The sequence below is a fragment of the Oncorhynchus gorbuscha genome, unplaced genomic scaffold (genome assembly GCF_021184085.1).
Source record: "Oncorhynchus gorbuscha isolate QuinsamMale2020 ecotype Even-year unplaced genomic scaffold, OgorEven_v1.0 Un_scaffold_1152, whole genome shotgun sequence".
NCBI classification, from domain to species: domain Eukaryota; kingdom Metazoa; phylum Chordata; class Actinopteri; order Salmoniformes; family Salmonidae; genus Oncorhynchus; species Oncorhynchus gorbuscha.
The window spans coordinates 46539-65000 of NW_025746018.1; the positions used below are offsets into that span (position 1 = coordinate 46539).

Below are 18462 nucleotides of genomic sequence, written 5' to 3' on the forward strand. Positions count from 1 at the left end.
ATTAACGTTTCATACAACACACACACTTCTCGCTCAGATCAGAAGGACGGTTCATAGTGACTTGTCAACCAATCAAAATCAGCGTCCAGGTTCCCCCGCCCCCCAAGGTTAGGGCATTCATCGGAAGGAGGACTTGATGGACAGCATGATTGTGACGTCACTGACGTGAACACTGCTACATTACATTCACTAAACCCCCTCAGTCTCTCCTGATTACCTAGGAGACAGAGACAGGCCCTCAGTCTCTCCTGATTACCTAGGAGACAGAGACAGGCCCTCAGTCTCTCCTGGTTACCTAGGAGACAGAGACAGGCCCTCAGTCTCTCCTGGTTACCTAGAAGACAGAGACAGGCCCTCAGTCTCTCCTGATTACCTAGGAGACAGAGACAGGCCCTCAGTCTCTCCTGGTTACCTAGGAGACAGAGACAGGCCCTCAGTCTCTCCTGGTTACCTAGGAGACAGAGACAGGCCCTCAGTCTCTCCTGGTTACCTAGGAGACAGAGACAGGCCCTCAGTCTCTCCTGATTACCTAGGAGACAGAGACAGGCCCTCAGTCTCTCCTGGTTACCTAGGAGACAGAGACAGGCCCTCAGTCTCTCCTGGTTACCTAGAAGACAGAGACAGGCCCTCAGTCTCTCCTGATTACCTAGGAGACAGAGACGGGCCCTCAGTCTCTCCTGGTTACCTAGGAGACAGAGACAGGCCCTCAGTCTCTCCTGATTACCTAGGAGACAGAGACGGGCCCTCAGTCTCTCCTGGTTACCTAGGAGACAGAGACAGGCCCTCCCATCTCCAACCTAGAGTGAATCTACCGCAGATCTGTCTCCTCCGGTGTTGTTTTGAGGAGGTGAGTAGAGAGGACTTGAAGGCTCTCAGGAGATTCGACCCCAGTCAGTGTTTCAGATCAGATCTTGTATAGGAGACTGGTGGTGTAGTTAAAGGTGAAGCTGGGTGGAGCTCTGCTCCTAGAAGCAGACTGATGGACGGTAGGGTCTAGGTACTGCGCTGGGGTTATAGCGCCCCCAGTGGTAGGGTCTATGTACTGCGCTGGGGTTATAGCACCCCCAGTGGTAGGGTCTATGTACTGCGCTGGGGTTATAGCGCCCCCAGTGGTAGGGTCTATGCCAGTCTCTGGGGTTATAGCGCCCCCAGTGGTAGGGTCTAGGCCCGTCGCTGGCGTTATAGCGCCCCCAGTGGTAGAGTCTAGGCCAGTCTCTGGGGTTATAGCGTCCCCAGTGGTAGAGTCTAGGCCAGTCTCTGGGGTTATAGCGCCCCCAGTGGTAGGGTCTAGGTACTGCTCTGGGGTTATAGTGCACCCAGTGGTAGGGTCTAGGCCCGTCTCTGGGGTTATAGCACCCCCAGTGGTAGGGTCTATGTACTGCGCTGGGGTTATAGTGCCCCCAGTGGTAGGGTCTAGTATGTTGTTAGCTTCCAGGTCCTGCTGTGTGGTTCCAGGCCTGTTGTCCTTCTCCAGGTGGGGTTGTGTCGTAACGGCTCCTCCTGAGGTACTGTCCAGGTCCTGCTGTGTGGTTCCAGGCCTGTTGTCCTTCTCCAGGTGGGGTTGTGTCGTAACAGCTCCTCCTGTGGTACTGTCCAGGTCCTGCTGTGTGGTTCCAGGCGTGTTCTCCTTCTCCAGGTGGGGTTGTGTCGTAACAGCTCCTCCTGTGGTACTGTCCAGGTAGTGCTGTGTGATCAGCTGACTCAGGTACATCAGGATGGAACAGTCGTCTTCCCCAAGCCTGAGCTGATCCCTCAGGAAGCCTCTCGTCCTCTCCTCCACTTCCTGTCTCTCCTCCAGGTGGCTGATGGGAAGGTGGAGGTGATGCGTAAAGCTAAGGAGGAAGGCCCGGGAAGCCAGTCCACTGAGCACGTTCTGGAGATGAAGGAAGTAGGTGGAACCTCGACGCAGACGGGTTCGGTGGTCCGCCACGTTGGCCAGGAGGGTTCCGCGGTAGCCGGGGCAACGGAGGGTCTTCCGGTCGGCGTCCAGGACGGAGATGTAACGGCTGTAGCGAGACAGAGAGCAGAGCATGCTGGTCCCCACGGGAGACGCCATCCTGGGAGGGAAAGAAGGAGGAGAACTTCAGTCTGAAAGTCTAGACAGATTTTATATTGATCAATGGGGGAAAACGATCCCAAATAAATGCACTTTCTATACTTTAATTTAAGGCCGCAAAATGAGAACTATGCAAGGGGTGTTAATTAGGCTGTCTATATGAGTAGGAGCAAGGAGGCATGTCTACTGTATATAGGGTAGGAGGCATGTCTACTGTATATAGGGCAGGAGGCATGTCTACTGTATATAGGGCAGGAGGCATGTCTACTGTATATAGGGTAGGATAATGTATACTGTATATAGGGTAGGATAATGTATACTGTATATAGGGTAGGAGGCATGTATACTGTATATAGGGTAGGAGGCATTTCTACTGTATATAGGGCAGGAGGCATGTCAACTGTATATAGGGTAGGATAATGTCTACTGTATATAGGGTAGGAGGAGGCATGTCTACTGTATATAGGGTAGGAGGAGGCATGTCTACTGTATATAGGGAGGAGGCATGTCTACTGTATATAGGGCAGGAGGCATGTCTACTGTATATAGGGTAGGAGGCATGTCTACTGTATATAGGGTAGGAGGCATGTCTACTGTATATAGGGCAGGATAATGTCTACTGTATATAGGGTAGGAGGCATGTCTACTGTATATAGGGTAGGAGGCATGTTTACTGTATATAGGGTAGGAGGCATGTTTACTGTATATAGGGTAGGAGGCATGTCTACTGTATATAGGGTAGGAGGCATGTCTACTGTATATAGGGTAGGAGGCATGTCTACTGTATATAGGGTAGGAGGCATGTCTACTGTATATAGGGTAGGAGGAGGCATGTCTACTGTATATAGGGTAGGAGGCATGTCTACTGTATATAGGGTAGGAGGAGGCATGTCTACTGTATATAGGGTAGGAGGAGGCATGTCTACTGTATATAGGGTAGGAGGAGGCATGTCTACTGTATATAGGGTAGGAGGAGGCATGTCTACTGTATATAGGGTAGGAGGCATGTCTACTGTATATAGGGTAGGAGGAGGCATGTCTACTGTATATAGGGTAGGAGGAGGCATGTCTACTGTATATAGGGTAGGAGGCATGTCTACTGTATATAGGGTAGGATGAGGCATGTCTACTGTATATAGGGTAGGATAATGTCTACTGTATATAGGGTAGGAGGCATGTCTACTGTTTATAGGGGAGGAGGCATGTCTACTGTATATAGGGGAGGAGGCATGTCTACTGTATATAGGGTAGGAAAATGTCTACTGTATATAGGGTAGGAGGCATGTCTACTGTATATAGGGCAGGAGGCATGTCTACTGTATATAGGGTAGGAGGCATGTCTACTGTATATAGGGTAGGAGGCATGTTTACTGTATATAGGGTAGGAGGCATGTCTACTGTATATAGGGCAGGATAATGTCTACTGTATATAGGGTAGGAGGCATGTCTACTGTATATAGGGCAGGATAATGTCTACTGTATATAGGGTAGGAGGCATGTCTACTGTATATAGGGTAGGAGGAGGCATGTCTACTGTATATAGGGTAGGAGGAGGCATGTCTACTGTATATAGGGTAGGAGGCATGTCTACTGTATATAGGGTAGGATGAGGCATGTCTACTGTATATAGGGCAGGATAATGTCTACTGTATATAGGGTAGGAGGCATGTCTACTGTATATAGGGTAGGATAATGTCTACTGTATATAGGGTAGGATAATGTCTACTGTATATAGGGTAGGAGGCACGTCTACTGTATTTAGGGTAGGAGGCATTTCTACTGTATATAGGGTAGGAGGAGGCATGTCTACTGTATATAGGGTAGGAGGAGGCATGTCTACTGTATATAGGGTAGGAGGCATGTCTACTGTATATAGGGGAGGAGGCATGTCTACTGTATATAGGGTAGGAAAATGTCTACTGTATATAGGGTAGGAGGCATGTCTACTGTATATAGGGCAGGAGGCATGTCTACTGTATATAGGGTAGGAGGCATGTCTACTGTATATAGGGTAGGAGGCATGTCTACTGTATATAGGGTAGGAGGCATGTCTACTAGGAGGCATGTCTACTGTATATAGGGTAGGAGGCATGTCTACTGTATATAGGGTAGGAGGCATGTCTACTGTATATAGGGTAGGAGGCATGTCTACTGTATATAGGGTAGGAGGCATGTCTACTGTATATAGGGTAGGAGGCATGTCTACTGTATATAGGGTAGGAGGCATGTCTACTGTATATAGGGTAGGAGGCATGTCTACTGTATATAGGGTAGGAGGCATGTTTACTGTATATAGGGTAGGAGGAGGCATGTCTACTGTATATAGGGTAGGAGGCATGTCTACTGTATATAGGGTAGGATAATATATAGGGTAGGAGGAGGCATGTCTACTGTATATAGGGTAGGAGGAGGCATGTCTACTGTATATAGGGTAGGAGGCATGTCTACTGTATATAGGGTAGGAGGAGGCATGTCTACTGTATATAGGGTAGGATGAGGCATGTCTACTGTATATAGGGTAGGAGGCATGTCTACTGTATATAGGGTAGGAGGCATGTCTACTGTATATAGGGTAGGGAGGCATGTCTACTGTATATAGGGTAGGATGAGGCATGTCTACTGTATATAGGGTAGGATAATGTCTACTGTATATAGGGTAGGATGAGGCATGTCTACTGTATATAGGGTAGGAGGCATGTCTACTGTATATAGGGTAGGAGCTAGGAGGCATGTCTACTGTTTATAGGGTAGGAGGCATGTCTACTGTATATAGGGTAGGAGGAGGCATGTCTACTGTATATAGAGTAGGAGCTAGGAGGCATGTCTACTGTATATAGAGTAGGAGCTAGGAGGCATGTCTACTGTATATAGGGTAGGAGGCATGTCTACTGTATATAGGGTAGGATAATGTCTACTGTATATAGGCTAGTTATAACAGGAAGTTCACCGTATATAGGCTAGTTATAACAGGAAGTTCACCGTATATAGGCTAGTTGTAACAGGAAGTTCACCGTATATAGGCTAGTTATAACAGGAAGTTCACCGTATATAGGCTAGTTATAACAGGAAGTTCACCGTATATGGGCTCGCTATAACAGGAAGTTGACCGTATATGGGCTCGCTATAACAGGAAGTTCACCGTATATAGGCTAGTTGTAACAGGAAGTTCACCGTATATAGGCTAGTTGTAACAGGAAGTTCACCGTATATAGGCTAGTTGTAACAGGAAGTTCACCGTATATAGGCTAGTTATAAAAGGAAGTTCACCGTATATAGGCTAGTTGTAACAGGAAGTTCACCGTATATAGGCTAGTTATAACAGGAAGTTCACCGTATATAGGCTAGTTGTAACAGGAAGTTCACCGTATATAGGCTAGTTATAACAGGAAGTTCACCGTATATAGGCTAGTTGTAACAGGAAGTTCACCGTATATAGGCTAGTTGTAACAGGAAGTTCACCGTATATAGGCTAGTTATAACAGGAAGTTCACCGTATATAGGCTAGTTGTAACAGGAAGTTCACCGTATATAGGCTAGTTGTAACAGGAAGTTCACCGTATATAGGCTAGTTGTAACAGGAAGTTCACCGTATATAGGCTAGTTGTAACAGGAAGTTCACCGTATATAGGCTAGTTATAACAGGAAGTTCACCGTATATGTATATGGGCTCGCTATAACAGGAAGTTGACCGTATATGGGCTCGCTATAACAGGAAGTTGACCGTATATGGGCTCGTTATAACAGGAAGTTGACCGTATATGGGCTAGTTATAAAAGGAAGTGTTTCGGTCAAAAGATGCACTGACTGACCCCAGGACTGATAACAGCATCATGTCATGTGACAGCCTGCTGCTGTAGAGCCCCGCCCCTTCCTCCTCACCTCTGCAGTCCTATGAGTTTCCATCTCTGTAGGTCAGTGAGGCTGAAGGGGCAGGAGAGCCAGGGCTGGACCCTCTCCCCACAGCGCCCGGGTCCAGGCACGTAGAGGGCCAGAGCGGACACCAGCCTCCTGACCCTCCCCTCCTCAGATCCCAGGACAACCAGGGTTCGACCACTCAGTAGGGACCACAGGGCATGCAGGGCAAACGGATACTGACGAACAAACCTGGAGGTAGAGACCGAGACCGAGATGATCACGCTATTGGTCACATACACGTTTTCAACAATGTTATTGAGGGTGTTTCTGGCTCCAACAGTGCAGTAATACCGAATGCTTGTGTTTCTAGATCCAACAGTACAGTAGTATCTAACTAAATGCTTGTGTTTCTAGCTCCAACAGTACAGTAGTATCTAACTAAATGCTTGTGTTTCTGGCTCCAACAGTACAGTAGTATCTAACTAAATGCTTGTGTTTCTAGCTCCAACAGTACAGTAATATATAATGCTTGTGTTTCTAGCTCCAACAGTACAGTAGTATCTAACTAAATGCTTGTGTTTCTAGCTCCAACAGTACAGTAATATCTAACTAAATGCTTGTGTTTCTAGCTCCAACAGTACAGTAGTATCTAACTAAATGCTTGTGTTTCTAGCTCCAACAGTACAGTAATATCTAATGCTTGTGTTTCTAGCTCCAACAGTACTGTAGTATCTAATGCTTGTGTTTCTAGCTCCAACAGTACAGTAGTATCTAATGCTTGTGTTTCTAGCTCCAACAGTGCAGTAATATCTAACTAAATGCTTGTGTTTCTAGCTAAATGCTTGTGTTTCCAACAGTACAGTAGTATCTAATGCTTGTGTTTCTAGCTCCAACAGTACAGTAGTATCTAATGCTTGTGTTTCTAGCTCCAACAGTACAGTAGTATCTAATGCTTGTGTTTCTAGCTCCAACAGTACAGTAGTATCTAATGCTTGTGTTTCTAGCTCCAACAGTGCAGTAGTATCTAATGCTTGTGTTTCTAGCTCCAACAGTACAGTAATATCTAACTAAATGCTTGTGTTTCTAGCTCCAACAGTACAGTAGTATCTAATGCTTGTGTTTCTAGCTCCAACAGTACAGTAGTATCTAATGCTTGTGTTTCTAGCTCCAACAGTGCAGTAGTATCTAACTAAATGCTTGTGTTTCTAGCTCCAACAGTCAGTAATATATAATGCTTGTGTTTCTAGCTCCAACAGTACAGTTATATCTAATGCTTGTGTTTCTAGCTCCAACAGTACAGTAATATCTAATGCTTGTGTTTCTAGCTCCAACAGTACAGTAATATCTAACTAAATGCTTGTGTTTCTAGCTCCAACAGTACAGTAATATATAATGCTTGTGTTTCTAGCTCCAACAGTACAGTAATATCTAATGCTTGTGTTTCTAGTTAACAGTACAGTAATATCTAATGCTTGTGTTTCTAGCTCCAACAGTACAGTAATACCTAGCTAAATGCTTGTGTTTCTAGCTCCAACAGTACAGTAATATCTAACTAAATGATTGTGTTTCTACAGTAGCTCCAACAGCACAGTAATATCTAACTAATGCTTGTGTTTCTAGCTCCAACAGTACAGTAATATCTAATGCTTGTGTTTCTAGCTCCAACAGTACAGTAATTCCTAATGCTTGTGTTTCTAGCTCCAACAGTACAGTAATATATAATGATTGTGTTTCTAGCTCCAACAGTACAGCAATATCTAATGCTTGTGTTTCTAGCTCCAACAGTACAGTAGTATCTAATGCTTGTGTTTCTAGCTCCAACAGTGCAGTAGTATCTAATGCTTGTGTTTCTAGCTCCAACAGTACAGTAATATCTAATGCTTGTGTTTCTAGCTCCAACAGTACAGTAATATCTAATGATTGTGTTTCTAGCTCCAACAGTACAGTAATTCCTAATGCTTGTGTTTCTAGCTCCAACAGTACAGTAATATATAATGATTGTGTTTCTAGCTCCAACAGTACAGTAGTATCTAATGCTTGTGTTTCTAGCTCCAACAGTACAGTAGTATCTAACTAAATGCTTGTGTTTCTAGCTCCAACAGTACAGTAATATCTAATGATTGTGTTTCTAGCTCCAACAGTACAGTAATTCCTAATGCTTGTGTTTCTAGCTCCAACAGTACAGTAATATATAATGCTTGTGTTTCTAGCTCCAACAGTACAGTAGTATCTAACTAAATGCTTGTGTTTCTAGCTCCAACAGTACAGTAGTATCTAATGCTTGTGTTTCTAGCTCCAACAGTACAGTAGTATCTAACTAAATGCTTGTGTTTCTAGCTCCAACAGTACAGTAGTATCTAATGCTTGTGTTTCTAGCTCCAACAGTGCAGTAGTATCTAACTAAATGCTTGTGTTTCTAGCTCCAACAGTCAGTAATATCTAATGATTGTGTTTCTAGCTCCAACAGTACAGTAGTATCTAACTAAATGCTTGTGTTTCTAGCTCCAACAGTACAGTAATATCTAATGCTTGTGTTTCTAGCTCCAACAGTACAGTAATATATAATGCTTGTGTTTCTAGCTCCAACAGTACAGTAATACCTAATGCTTGTGTTTCTAGCTCCAACAGTACAGTAATATCTAATGCTTGTGTTTCTAGCTCCAACAGTACAGTAATATCTAATGCTTGTGTTTCTAGCTCCAACAGTACAGTAATATCTAATGCTTGTGTTTCTAGCTCCAACAGTACAGTAATATCTAATGCTTGTGTTTCTAGCTCCAACAGTACAGTAATATCTAATGCTTGTGTTTCTAGCTCCAACAGTCAGTAATATATAATGCTTGTGTTTCTAGCTCCAACAGTACAGTAATATATAATGCTTGTGTTTCTAGCTCCAACAGTCAGTAATATCTAATGCTTGTGTTTCTAGCTCCAACAGTACAGTAGTATCTAACTAAATGCTTGTGTTTCTAGCTCCAACAGTACAGTAATATATAATGCTTGTGTTTCTAGCTCCAACAGTACAGTAATACCTAATGCTTGTGTTTCTAGCTCCAACAGTACAGTAATATCTAATGATTGTGTTTCTAGCTCCAACAGTACAGTAATATCTAATGCTTGTGTTTCTAGCTCCAACAGTACAGTAATATCTAATGCTTGTGTTTCTAGCTCCAACAGTACAGTAGTATCTAATGCTTGTGTTTCTAGCTCCAACAGTACAGTAATATCTAATGCTTGTGTTTCTAGCTCCAACAGTACAGTAGTATCTAATGCTTGTGTTTCTAGCTCCAACAGTACAGTAATATCTAATGCTTGTGTTTCTAGCTCCAACAGTACAGTAGTATCTAATGCTTGTGTTTCTAGCTCCAACAGTACAGTAATATCTAATGCTTGTGTTTCTAGCTCCAACAGTCAGTAATATCTAATGCTTGTGTTTCTAGCAGGTATAGAAAACACTCACATAGACTGGAGATATCAGGAGTCCTCTAAACTATAGAATGTATTAATCAACCAATGAGTGACTCACCTGAGCGCTCCCTGCCCGGCCCTCTTCTTCTGCCTCAGCGTTACCAACCCCCCGTACCCCAGAGGTGAGCCGGCCCGTTCGGACCCCGTAGACGCTGACATGGTACAGTCCCACCCGTCCTGGTCCGAACCCCTGGAGGTGGTATCTCCCGAGGAGGAGACGGGCAGGTCCAGCCCAGCCCCAGGGCTCTGGCAGTGGGGGGAACCCAGCCCGTAGTCCCCCTGGACCGGCAGCAGGGCCTGGGGCTCCTGGTTGACCACCAGGGGAAGGGGTAGAGAGCCGGGCTGCAGCCCAGAAGCAGGCAGCGCGTCTGGGGGAGAGGAGTTGTACAGGAAGCCCTCCTGAGACATGCAGCAGGCTGTGTCCATCTGGACCAGTAACTCAGGATCAGGAACTCTCTGTCCATCACCCTCATCTGTCTCAGCCCCTCCCTCCTCTGTCTCAGCCCCTCCCTCCTCTGTCTCAGCCCCTCCCTCCTCTGTCTCCCTCTTTCTGTTAGACACTCCTTCTGCCTCTCCCTCCCTCTCACACACACGGTGTCTCTCACCCTCGCCCCCCTCCTCAGCCTCCAGCAGAAAAACAGGGGTCTGATCTCCTCCCTCACGTCCCTCCTCCTCCTCTCCTCCACTCCTGTCACTACTAAAGCTGTCCTTATTCTCCTCAGAGCTTTCCTGGTCCTGCGTCTCCATGGTCAGATCAGAGAGTGACGACTCCAGCCTCTCCTCCCCGGTCAGGGCCTCACTCTGCTGGGCAGAGTTATCAGGGCAGGGGGGGTTCACCTCCACAGACTCCGGTGGCTCGGGGCAAAGCACGATGGAAGGGGTGAGTATGTGTGAGTCCGTCCCCGCTGTGTGGTTGAGAGAACAGAAGATTCTTCCCAGCACCGCTACTTCCTCTTCCTCCTCCCCTAGCTCCTCCTCAAACAGGAAGTTGGTGACGTTCTGCTTCCTGCGTAGCGCTCGGTCCAGGCGGCGGGTGTACAGGTAACACAAGTCCCCCCGGAAACACCGCTCTGTGTGGTTGAGTAGTTCCACGGTGGCCTCGTAGAACCTCTCCTCGCACAACTCCGTCAGGTTCTTCAGACGCTTGGCGAAACACTTGGCCGACTTCCCCTTGATCAGCTGCGGGGTGTAGGACTGCCTCCTCTGTCCCGCCTCCTCCTCCGTGTCACGGTCGGGGCCGGGCGGCGCGTCTCTATGTCTCTGTGACTCGGTGACACAGTGTTGACAGTGTGCGGCGTGGGGGTCTCGGCGGGGGCGGAGGGGGTACGAGGTGATCTGCCTCAGCAGGTCTCGGTGCTCGTAAATACTCTTCTCCATCGCCGCAAGCTCATTGGCCTTGTCCACCGCGCGGGCGGAGTAACACCCCTGAGGCCCTGCCTCCCGCTGAAGCCCCTCCTCTTTCTGCAGAACAGACCGTGTGTACCTGGCAGGAGGGGCACAACAGGAAGTTACAACAGATGGTAGGAACCTGTCAGAGTGTGTGTGTGTGTGTGTGTGTGTGTGTGTGTGTGTGTGTGTGTGTGTGTGTGTGTGTGTGTGTGTCTCAGAGTGGGTGTGTGTCTCAGAGTGGGTGTGTGTGTGTCAGAGTGTGTGTGTGTGTGTGTGTCAGAGTGTGTGTGTGTCAGAGTGTGTGTGTGTGTGTGTGTGTCAGAGTGTGTGTGTGTGTGTGTGTGTCAGAGTGTGTGTGTGTGTGTGTCAGTGTGTGTGTGTGTGTCAGAGTGTGTGTGTGTGTGTGTGTGTGTGTGTGTGTGTGTTCCTGTGTGTGTGTGTGTTCCTGTGTGTGTGTGTGTGTAGTGTGTGTGTGTGTGTGTGTCAGAGTGTGTGTGTGTCTCAGAGTGGGTGTGTGTCTCAGAGTGGGTGTGTGTCTCAGAGTGTGTGTGTGTGTGTCAGTGTGTGTGTGTGTGTGTCAGTGTGTGTGTGTGTGTGTCAGAGTGTGTGTGTGTGTGTCAGAGTGTGTGTGTGTGTGTCAGAGTGTGTGTGTGTGTGTCAGAGTGTGTGTGTGTGTGTCAGAGTGTGTGTGTGTGTGTCAGAGTGTGTGTGTGTGTCAGAGTGTGTGTGTGTCTCAGTGTGTGTGTGTCTCAGTGTGTGTGTGTCTCAGTGTGTGTCCTCATACTCCAGGTCCCGTAGCTTCCTCTGCAGCTCGCGGGCGAAGGCCCGTCGGTTTCCGGTCTTCAGGCACTCGGAGGCGCGGGAGAAGAGGAGCGACAGCTCCTGGAATTGCAGCATGATCTTCCTCTCGTCGGCAGAGACGTAGGCCATACAGAACGGGCGGACGAAGCCTCGGGCCTCCAGGTCATAGAGCGTCAGGTGGTGAACGTAGGCAAACGCCCCCTCCTTAGAGTCACCCAGCACCACCCGGGAGTCCTCCACAAAACTACAGGGGAGGAGAGAACAGACTAGTCAAACGCCCCCTCCTTAGAGTCACCCAGCACCACCCTGGAGTCCTCCACAAAACTACAGGGGAGGAGAGAACAGACTAGTCAAACGCCCCCTCCTTAGAGTCACCCAGCACCACCCGGGAGTCCTCCACAAAACTACAGGGGAGGAGAGAACAGACTAGTCAAACGCCCCCTCCTTAGAGTCACCCAGAACCACCCGGGAGTCCTCCACAAAACTACAGGGGAGAGAACAGACTAGTCAAACGCACCCTCCTTAGAGTCACCCAGCACCACCCGGGAGTCCTCCACAAAACTACAGGGGAGGAGAGAACAGACTAGTCAAACGCCCCCTCCTTAGTCACCCAGCACCACCCGGGAGTCCTCCACAAAACTACAGGGGAGGAGAGAACAGACTAGTCAAACGCCCCCTCCTTAGAGTCACCCAGCACCACCCGGGAGTCCTCCACAAAACTACAGGGGAGGAGAGAACAGACTAGTCAAACGCCCCCTCCTTAGAGTCACCCAGCACCACCCTGGAGTCCTCCACAAAACTACAGGGGAGGAGAGAACAGACTAGTCAAACGCCCCCTCCTTAGAGTCACCCAGCACCACCCGGGAGTCCTCCACAAAACTACAGGGGAGGAGAGAACAGACTAGTCAAACGCCCCCTCCTTAGAGTTACCCAGAACCACCCGAGAGTCCTCCACAAAACTACAGGGGAGGAGAGAACAGGATACAATTAGAGTAGAATATAATAGAATACAATTAGAGTAGAATATAATAGAATGTAACAGAACAGAATTAGAGTAGAATATAATAGAAAAGAATTAGAGTAGAATATAATAGAATGTAACAGAACAGAATTAGAGTAGAATAGAATAGAACGTAACAGAACAGATTTAGAGTAGAATGTAATAGAATGTAACAGAATTAGAGTAGAATGTAACAGAATTAGAGTAGAATAGAATGTAACAGAACAGAATTAGAGTAGAATGTAATAGAATGTAACAGAAAATAATTACAGTAGAAGAGGACAGAATATAATAGAATGTATCAAGAATAGAACAGAAAATAATTACAGAAATGAACAGAATTAGAGTAGAACATTAATATAATGTAACAGAAAATAAGTAGAATAACAGAATATAACTAGAATAGAACTAAAGCAGAATAGAACTAGAGTAGAATAGAACAGAACTAGAGTAGAATAGAACTAGAGTAGAATAGAACATAATAGAACTAGCGGAGTCAATCACCACCTTCCCGGAGACACCTGAAACCCCACCTCTAAGGAATACCTAGGATAGGATAAAGTAATCCTTCTCACACCCCCCCCCCTTAAAAGATTTAGATGCACTATTGTAAAGTGGCTGTTCCACTGGATGTCATAAGGTGAATGCACCAATTTGTAAGTCGCTCTGGATAAGAGCGTCTGCTAAATTACTTAAATGTAAATGTAATGTAATGTAAATGTAACAGAAAACAGTAAAATAGGATATCATTAGAGCAGAGTACAAATACAATAGGACATCATTAGAGTACAATACAAATACAATAGGACATCATTAGAGTACAATACAAATACAATATCATTAGAGTACAAATACAATAGGACATCATTAGAGTAGAGTACAAATACAATAGGATATCATTAGAATAGAGTACAAATACAATAGGATATCATTAGCGTAGAGTAAAAATACAATATCATTAGAGTAGAGTACAAATACAATATCATTAGAGTAGAGTACAAATACAATAGGATATCATTAGAGTAGAGTACAAATACAATAGGATATCATTAGAGTACAATACAAATACAATAGGATATCATTAGAGTAGAGTACAAATACAATAGGATATCATTAGAGTAGAGTACAAATACAATAGGATATCATTAGAGTAGAGTACAAATACAATAGGATATCATTAGAGTAGAGTACAAATACAATAGGATATCATTAGAGTACAAATACAATAGGATATCATTAGAGTACAAATACAATAGGATATCATTAGAGTACAAATACAATAGGACATCATTAGAGTACAATACAAATACAATAGGATATCATTAGAGTACAAATACAATAGGATATCATTAGAGTAGAGTACAAATACAATAGGATCTCATTAGAGTACAATACAAATACAATAGGACATCATTAGAGTAGAGTACAAATACAATAGGACATCAGAGTAGAGTACAAATACAATAGGATATCATTAGAGCAGAGTACAAATACAATAGGATATCATTAGAGTACAATACAAATACAATAGGACATCATTAGAGTAGAGTACAAATACAATAGGATATCAGAGTAGAGTACAATAAACAATGAAATAGGACAGCTACCTGAGTCGTGGGTATCCGCTGCCGGTGGGGTGTCCTACGAACGAGGCCTGGTAGTCAACAGACATGATCCTCAGACTGAAGTAGTTGAGGTCAAAGGTCCCAAACACCTTTGGGTCGTCAGGAATGGTGAGAAGAGGCTGGGGGCCCACCTGGAGGGGGGGCAACACAAGGTCAGCTCATTACACACACACACCCCTCCCCCGGTTTCCCCTGGTACCGACCTGCTCAGAGAACTCTGATATGAGGATGAAGTCCTTAGTGAACTTGGCGTATGCCGTCTTGGCCCAGGGGTTGGCGTTGTTATCCGATGGGAACAGAGGGACAGAGAACTCTTCTGGCACCACCCAGGGGTTGGGGTACCCTACCTCCCCAAAATCATCCTCCTTAGTAAACGCCACCACGTCTGGGGCACCGATCATCTTTCTCTGGACCGGGCTTGGGTCAGCTTTGACGTCAGAGGAAGTCCATCCACTAGGCTAGATGTCTGCCTGATAGCCAGTCTGACTGTCGGTCTGTCTGTATCCCTCTACTCGCTGGGAGTAACAGTCCACGACACTGACGGTTGTAATGTCGGTCTGTCGTCTGCGTCCCGTTACCTCTACCAGCTGGGAGTGGTCTTCACCTGTCTGTCCATGATGATATCACACGATGCAGGAAGGCCACACATCAACATGACATTTGACCAAAGGCTGTCTGTCTGTCTGTCTGTCTGTCTGTCTGTCTGTCTGTCTGTCTGTCTGTCTGTCTGTCTGTCTGTCTGTCTGTCTGTCTGTCTGTCTGTCTGTCTGTCACCGCTGCATATAAACAATAGCACTTAACACCGGGACTATCTCTCTGGCTCCGTCCCCGGTACAGTACCGACGTCAAGACAGTTATCTGGCAAACAGACGACGCGTAACGGAACACGACCGTATCCCGACACACCACCAATGACACATTGCTCGTCCGGGGAATCGTGCACCGTTACCGGGTAATATCGGCAGTGGCCCGTCATGCACTGGTATAATAAAGTCCCAGTAGTAAATACGGTGAAACTATTTAATGTTAAGTGTACATCCTGACCGTCGCCATATTAAAATCCGCTGGTAGTTACCACGTGACCAGCTCACATAAGGAAGTAGCTGTCTGTCCTAAAATTACAAACCTAATATGACACATTCAACATGATTTAAGATTGTGAATCACAATTTCAATCTTGAAAATAGATACTCTTCACGTAGTATTTTTGGCGTAAAATTAAAGGACATCGGCATAAAAAAGTATTATTCATACGAACAGGAAGGGGTTTTTACGACAGTTGTTTTTACGACATCATCGATTTACGACTGCTGTCGTTAACAAGCGCGGAATTTGTAAAATCAATAACATCACATTTATCTGCCCTTTTTTACCAACCCTTTCAGTTGGCAAAATAGTTTTAAAACGATTTATTTATTAGCAGATTGGGTCCACGCTAATGCACGTTACATTGTAAATTGTGTTTAAGTGATCAGGAAAATTGTTAAGGTTAAAGGTTGACATGGAAACTTAGTTTCAGGGTTGAAGTTTGACATGATTTCTACTCCCATCAAGCTAACTGACCCTGTGAGATCTGGACAGTTTTATGTTGTGTCAATCAGTCAAAATAACAGTTTGTAACAACGCTTCAGGAGTTATATTGACTAATATTAGCTGGGCACGACGTGTGTGTAACGTTATGACAAGTGTAGCTCCCAACGCGCCCTGGCTAGGCTAGCTATGCTGATACATCATCTGACTCGGGCTCTGTTCACAACCGGACGACCGTTAACGTTACGGCTCCAGGTCCACAGGGGGTTGAGCGTCACCGGACAGAAGAGGACAGACTCCCCGGGAGACATGATCCGGAGGACTCAGATCAAACGGGTTCTCTGTGTGGCGGAGAAGAATGACGCGGCCAAAGGCATCGCGGAGATCATGTCTGGCGGCAGAGCGAGGAGGGTGGGTCTGTGTGTGTGTGTTTGGGTCTGTGTGTGTGTGTTTGGGTCTGTGTGTGTGTTTGGGTCTGTGTGTGTGTCTGGGTCTGTGTGTGTTGGAGGGTGGGTCTGTGTGTGTGTCTGGGTCTGTGTGTGTGTCTGGGTCTGTGTGTGTGTCTGGGTCTGTGTGTGTGTGTGGGTTGTGTGGTCTGGGTCTGTGTGTGTGTCTGGGTCTGTGTGTGTGTGTTGGAGGGTGGGTCTGTGTGTGTGTCTGGGTCTGTGTGTGTGTTGGAGGGTGGGTCTGTGTGTGTGTCTGGGTCTGTGTGTGTGTTTGGGTCTGTGTGTGTGTCTGGGTCTGTGTGTGTGTCTGGGTCTGTGTGTGTGTCTGGGTCTGTGTGTGTGTGTGGGTCTGTGTGTGTGTTGGAGGGTGGGTCTGTGTGTGTGTGTGTTTGGGTCTGTGTGTGTGTGTTGGAGGGTGGGTCTGTGTGTGTGTCTGGGTCTTAGGTGTGTGAGAGAAATGTTTTTTTTTTATCAGTACATGGGACGATTGTCTGTTTATCTCAGCTTCCAGCTGTCTTCCCATGACATAATGTCTCACATCAACAGGTGTGATTGTCTCTGTTTATTGTCTCTGGCTGTCTGTCTATAATAAACTGTCTGTGTTTCAGAGGGAGGGGCTGTCTGTCTATAATAAACTGTCTGTGTTCCAGAGGGAGGAGCTGTCCGTCTATAATAAACTGTCTGTGTTTCAGAGTGAGGGGCTGTCCGTCTATAATAAACTCTATGAGTATGAATACAACCTGTTTGGAAGGGTAAGTAGCAGCATTCAACACTACTCCTGCTCTATCCCAGGTGTGTTTGGGATTTGGTGGTGGCTCATTTTGTGTGTGTTGTGTTTGTGTGTGTGTGTGTGTGTGTGTGTGTGTGTGTGTGTGTGTGTGTGTGTGTGTGTGTGTGTGTGTGTGTGTGTGTGTGTGTGTGTGTGTGTGTGTGTGTGTGTGTGTGTGTGTGTGTCTACAGAATGTCACGGTGTGTATGACCTCAGTGTCAGGTCATCTGTTGGGTCTGGAGTTCAAGGCTCAGTTCCAGAAATGGTGAGATTTACGACTTCTGTCATCGTACGACACCTCCTATAGTGCTCTCTCTCTCTGTGTGTAACTGTGTGTGTGTGTGTGTCCCCAGGCACAGCTGTAATCCTGTCCTGCTGTTTGATGCTGAGGTGGAGAAGTATTGTCCTGAGAACTTTGTTCAGATCAAGGTAGTCTAGTTGAACATACTGTTACTGTCTCTAACTGTTACTGTCTTCTGTCTCTAACTGTTACTGTCTTCTGTCTCTAACTGTTACTGTCTCTAACTGTTACTGTCTCTAACTGTTACTGTCTTCTGTCTCTAACTGTTACTGTCTCTAACTGTTACTGTCTTCTGTCTCTAACTGTTACTGTCTTCTGTCTCTAACTGTTACTGTCTTCTGTCTCTAACTGTTACTGTCTCTAACTGTTACTGTCTTCTGTCTCTAACTGTTACTGTCTTCTGTCTCTAACTGTTACTGTCTTCTGTCTCTAACTGTTACTGTCTTACTGTCTCTAACTGTTACTGTCTCTAACTGTTACTGTCTCTAACTGTTACTGTCTTCTGTCTCTAACTGTTACTGTCTTCTGTCTCTAACTGTTACTAACTGTTACTGTCTCTAACTGTTACTGTCTTACTGTCTCTAACTGTTACTGTCTCTAACTGTTACTGTCTCTAACTGTTACTGTCTTCTGTCTCTAACTTCTAACTGTCTCTAACTGTTACTGTCTCTAACTGTTACTGTCTCTAACTGTTACTGTCTTCTGTCTCTGTTACTGTCTCTAACTGTTACTGTCTTCTGTCTCTAACTGTTCTCTAACTGTTACTGTCTTCTGTCTCTAACTGTTACTGTCTCTAACTGTTACTGTCTGTCTCTAACTGTTACTGTCTAACTGTTACTGTCTTCTGTCTCTAACTGTTACTGTCTCTAACTGTTACTGTCTTCTGTCTCTAACTGTTACTGTCTCTAACTGTTACTGTGTCTTCTGTCTCTAACTGTTACTGTCTTCTGTCTCTAACTGTTACTGTCTCTAACTGTTACTGTCTTCTGTCTCTAACTGTTACTGTCTCTAACTGTTACTGTCTTCTGTCTCTAACTGTTACTGTCTCTAACTGTTACTGTCTCTAACTGTTACTGTCTTCTGTCTCTAACTGTTACTGTCTTCTGTCTCTAACTGTTACTGTCTTCTGTCTCTAACTGTTACTGTCTCTAACTGTCTCTAACTGTTACTGTCTTCTGTCTCTAACTGTTACTGTCTCTAACTGTTACTGTCTTCTGTCTCT

The 18462-nt window shown here is 45.7% G+C and overlaps 1 protein-coding gene and 1 pseudogene across 2 annotated transcripts; one reads left to right on the top strand and one right to left on the bottom strand.

Moving 5' to 3' along the window:
• Nucleotides 1–660: 660 nt before the first annotated feature.
• On the bottom strand, nt 661–15329 carry LOC124021631 (guanine nucleotide exchange protein smcr8a-like). Of its 2 annotated transcripts, XM_046336769.1 has the most exons (7): nt 14398–15329; nt 14177–14325; nt 11553–11813; nt 9438–10862; nt 5936–6160; nt 1601–2057; nt 661–1438 (listed from the first exon to the last, which is right to left on the bottom strand). In XM_046336769.1, exons 1-7 carry the CDS (start codon nt 14593–14595, stop codon nt 905–907), a joined length of 3249 nt encoding a protein of 1082 aa, XP_046192725.1. In that variant the 5' UTR covers nt 14596–15329; the 3' UTR covers nt 661–904. The 2 variants fall into 2 exon arrangements, with proteins under 2 accessions (XP_046192725.1, XP_046192724.1); XM_046336768.1 differs by having other exon boundaries at nt 661–2057.
• LOC124021629 overlaps nt 15006–18462 on the top strand; it is a 44902-nt pseudogene continuing 41445 nt past the window's right edge.

Coding starts and splice junctions, on each gene's coding strand:
- LOC124021631 (XM_046336768.1), bottom strand. CDS start 14,595: ATGATCGGTGCCCCAGACGTGGTGGCGTTTACTAAGGAGGATGATTTT. Junction 14,326..14,397: donor TATCAGAGTTCTCTGAGCAG/GTCGGTACCAGG, acceptor CCCCCCCTCCAG/GTGGGCCCCCAGCCTCTTCT. Junction 10,863..11,552: donor AGGAAGCTACGGGACCTGGA/GTATGAGGACAC, acceptor CCCTCCTGCCAG/GTACACACGGTCTGTTCTGC.